The sequence below is a fragment of the Arabidopsis lyrata genome (assembly GCF_000004255.2).
Source record: "Arabidopsis lyrata subsp. lyrata unplaced genomic scaffold ARALYscaffold_6, whole genome shotgun sequence".
In the NCBI taxonomy this organism is placed as follows: domain Eukaryota; kingdom Viridiplantae; phylum Streptophyta; class Magnoliopsida; order Brassicales; family Brassicaceae; genus Arabidopsis; species Arabidopsis lyrata.
In genome coordinates, this window is record NW_003302550.1 from 20270356 (window position 1) to 20274860 (window position 4505).

The following is a 4505-nucleotide window of genomic DNA, read 5'->3' on the forward strand; positions in this document are numbered from 1 at the left end:
CACAACCCACAAGGTGTTTATAAGCTAAATCAATCAGGTACATTGTCGTGCATGTGTGTCATTACTAAAAAGGCCATCATGTCGATTGAGACGAGTAGGACCCCATTTTTGGTAAGATTCCAAATGCAATCCCGCGACAAAGTCGTCAAAAAGAACAGAAACATCGACAAATGAGAAGACATTAGTCACACATAAGACATATATGCACACATCTAGTCAAAATTGATGTGTCCAAATTATTGAGTCTAAACAATACAACTAATTTGAGTATTCAAAATAATCAGCTTACTCTCTACTTATTCCTCGAGAATAGAGTTTGGGAAACGAAGAATCATTTCAACTGTTGTTCAATAAGATAAAGGTAGTGATTATCCTTGGAATCTAGCAAAAAAAAAAAGATAGAAAAAATAAAAATCTCAATTTCAGAAAAGCTAGAATAATTAAGAGGTTCAAAAAGAGGGAGAGACGAAACTGGAATTGACTAATAGCAGACTAACAAACAATTGTGCATAAATTTAGTGTCATTATTCAACTTTTTGTATTTTTCATTTCTAATATTGTTCAAAGTAAAACCTAATATAATGTGCATGGTTTGATAAGGTTTAAAATTGAGTTTTTATTCGGATTATAATCAAAAAATTTTTTTGATCATTTTTCTTTTATTTTTTGGTTTGGTTCATATTCAAATTTGTTTTTTCGAATTGAGATAAAACATTTTCATTTAAACCATATTAAGATATAGTTTGGTTTGATTCGGATCGTATCGATTTCTCTGAATTTAACATCCTAGACACTATGATCTTGAAGATAGTGTCCTATCCTCCATTCAAAAGAGACAAAGCACCATGTTCATTGTTCACATATCACATGAAAAACAAAACTCTTTAAAAACAAGCCCATATCTCACTCTCAAGGAAAATACGTAATGGGTTTCTTCTTGGGCTTTCTCTTCCTTTGACTTCAGGTTTCTTAGCTTATTAGTTATTTCTCCTAGAAAGGCCTTTGATTGCTGTGTTACTGTATCTTGAAGAATCAGAACCTTTATATAAAGTCACATAAACTTTGCTTCACATTCACAATGTCATGCTTCTACTTTAAGCTTGACTTTACATTACATGGACATGAAGAGAAGTTCTCTTTCTCTCAAAGATTTCTAGACAAAACAACAATCAAACAACGGATCAAAAAAACATTTCCTAGGAAATGTTGATAATTAGACAAAATGTTATTCCTGCTGCTATTCACAAAACAAAAACAGAATATTTACATGGTTTTTCCTTCTTGCTGGTTTTCCAAGGAACTCCTAAATGCACACCAACTTTACAGTCTTGTTCACGCAATCCTACCACGCTACAACGAAAACCGTGGATGCCCCATAACTCAAACTCCTTTACCACAACCGATGAAACTCAAAGATGGGATTTCCTTTATTAGAGTTTCCGCTACTTGAGTAGCGGAAGGTCTTAGAGATAGTTTGCTACTGATACAGAGCGCAGCAATATTCAGCATTGTCTTTACCTCATCAATATCAAGACTGTTACTTAACAACCTCGGGTCCAAGAACTGTCTCACTTTGTTTTCTGCGATGTCTACACTCGAATCCAAAATCTCATTCATAAGTGGAGCAGCTATATGCACCAACATCTCGCCTCTCTCAGCAGAAAACGCTTCTTTTCCTGAAACCAACTCAAGAACCACGACACCAAACCCATACATATCCATCTTCTTCGAAGCAATCCCGGTTTTGAAGTAGTGAGGGTCTGTATAACCCGGTGATCCCACCATTCTCACTTGTCTGGATCTAGGCGACATCGTAGGAGGCTGAACCATCGAAGAGAATCCAACTTTAGCTGACCCGAAATCGCATAGCTTACAATTAAAGTTTTTATCTAGGAGTACATTGGAAGCTTTTATGTCCCCGTGCACGATCTGCGGGGTACATTTCTCGTGAATGTGTTCAATAGCTTGAACTAACTGTAACGCAATCGCTACACGGTTCCTCCATTGCAAGACTTGCTTGCTATTGCTTTGGAGCTTCTCTTGTAGATTTCCTTGAGGAAGATATTCAAGAAGAAGAGCACCATTTTCCTCTGAAATACAAACAAACAGAACATAAGCCTATACGCTAATATATCAAACAACTTGATAAAACAAATAAAGATCAAGACTTTGATTCTAAGAGAGACTTAATCACTACTGAATTTGATCAAAAAGCTCCAAACTTTGCAGAATCAAGACAACAACACAATTGATCAAACACCAAAAATTGCAGAATCTATGAGATATCAGAAGCAGTACCTGAATCATCGAAATAGCCGAGAAGCTTCACAATGTTAGGATGTTGAAGACGGAGCAAGATATCAAGTTCAAGTCTAAAGACCTGATAAAGACGGTGGCTACTAACATGAACCTTGAGAGCCGCTTTATCAGAGCCAGAGAAGCGAGCCATGTAGATACTACTATAGCCACCAGAACCAATCAATCTAGAGAAATTAGAAGTAAGAGTTTCAACATCATCCCAGCTACTGTAACAAGTCACACCAGATCCTTTACTTGTGGGTTTGTCGGTGATTGTCTTGGAGACATCGTATCTAACACAATTTAAGAAACAAGCCATTGCAAAACAGAGCAAAACAGAGCAGAACAGAGCAGAACAGAGCAGAACAGAGAAAGATTGAGTCTTTCTTTGATTTGGGAGATGGGTTTGGTTAGAGTTTTGTAAAAATGTAACTGCAGACAAAGGAAGAACAAGGGGATCGAAGAAAGTTATGGATTTCGAGACAATGTGTGATTGTTAGATTTGTAATGAAGGAAGAAGGAAAAGGTTTAGACTTTGGATTGGGAGGCAGAGTTTGACTGATTATTTATTAATAAAGCTGCCATTTTCGATGTTGAATGAAACCTTCTTTCGAAGTAGCTAGCTCTCTGACGTTCTAACTACTACTACTCTTCTTTCAAGTTTTGTCTCTTTACTTTTTGGGGCTAAGCAAAACATTTAGCACATTTCTTTTTCAGTTCATGATTTTTTTGACATTTTTCCCAAAGAAGTAGTGGAAAATAGTTAAAATATAAAAAGCGATCATGTCACGTTCTTCTCCGTTGAAATGTACACTCTCAAATTATATGTAAAATACCAAAATACTCAATAAAATTAGTACATTTTTTTTTTAATATATGAAAGTTCTTGGGCCTTATGTCTCTTAGAGGCGAGGCCGGATACACACGGTTAAATTCATATTTTTTAGAGAAGAGAATCTTTCAAGGAAAGTCAAATCTAACACGACCACCTGGAAGATTTACCATTGGACAACACCACGTTGGTATAAAACTAGTGTTTTCATAATGCTTCCAATGTAAGTGTCTTCTTCGTCCCGACGCTTGGCCCTCTTTTAAGTCACAGTCGGAGTCCCTTGCAATTGCTCTCAGTCACATTCCTTTTTGGAAAATCCAGTTTGAAGAGAGAAGTGCTAACAAAGGTGCTTTCCTTATTGCTCAAAGTGTGACAAGAGAGGATCGTCGACAATCATATGTAGCTTCGGACTACCCTTTTTGGTTACATGATTTGTTCAATGAAGAGATGTCTACTACTTAGTTGTGGTACTTTTTGTATTCTCTTCGGTGTAGGTGATTGTCGTGGATCCTCAATTTTTTGGTCGGATTGTAATCTGTTCTCCTCAAGTTATCAATATATTGAATCATTCAGTCTGAAAAAAAAATTAAGTGTCTTTTTTTTGTTGAAATATGATATTAATTTGACCGACAAAAAAATAGGTTATTTACAAACAAAAGAAAGGAAAAACTGAAAAACGTTTTTGAGCTGAGCTCAATGTAATATTGTTGTTGTGTAAATATTGTTTAAAAATGTTATATTTTTATACATTAATAATTCCAATTCTAATTCTACTGTATTTATTTGAATTTATATGTGATAATTAAATTGAAAAGGATGTATTTGAAACAATTAAATTTTAATAGAATTATTTGTAAAATACATAAGTCATAGGAAGTAAAAATATATATGAAAAAGATTTTAAGGTTTTGAATAGTGCACTCTCAAATACATTTTCAAAGGCTATGAACATTCCATGAATGCATAGTTGGCATGCACTGGATAAGCCGATGAAGGTTGATAAGATCAAATTATCCCTAAAACTACTCTACAAATTAAGAGATTGATGCAATACTTGGGAGCGAATCCACAAGAATTTGAAATTCACGAGGAAGATTTTAAGTTTTTGAATTAAGCTAAACATAAATTGATGTATATTAAAGACGACAAAACAGAATAATTAAAAGAAGTTTGTAATTCCTTCAATTTAAAGGAAAACGTTAGACTCAGAGGAAATCCTTTCGGTAAATTAGAATTGCGATCAGACAATTAGTTAAGGTTTTAATTAAGAATTGTTCTTGAACTAAAAACACAAAGATTAAAATCAATCAACTCTTGTTGCAGGGATTATCTATGCCAGACTTTAGAATTCCAAATCTCTTTGCAAATTCAATAA

At 34.6% G+C, this 4505-nt stretch overlaps 1 protein-coding gene across 1 annotated transcript; it reads right to left on the reverse strand.

The window, feature by feature from the left end:
* Positions 1–1046: 1046 nt before the first annotated feature.
* LOC9308581 (probable receptor-like protein kinase At4g10390) lies at positions 1047–3006 on the reverse strand. The gene is made up of 2 exons (XM_021023685.1): positions 2299–3006; positions 1047–2090 (listed from the first exon to the last, which is right to left on the reverse strand). Exons 1-2 carry the CDS (start codon positions 2615–2617, stop codon positions 1381–1383), a joined length of 1029 nt encoding a protein of 342 aa, XP_020879344.1. The 5' UTR covers positions 2618–3006; the 3' UTR covers positions 1047–1380.
* Positions 3007–4505: the final 1499 nt, after the last annotated feature.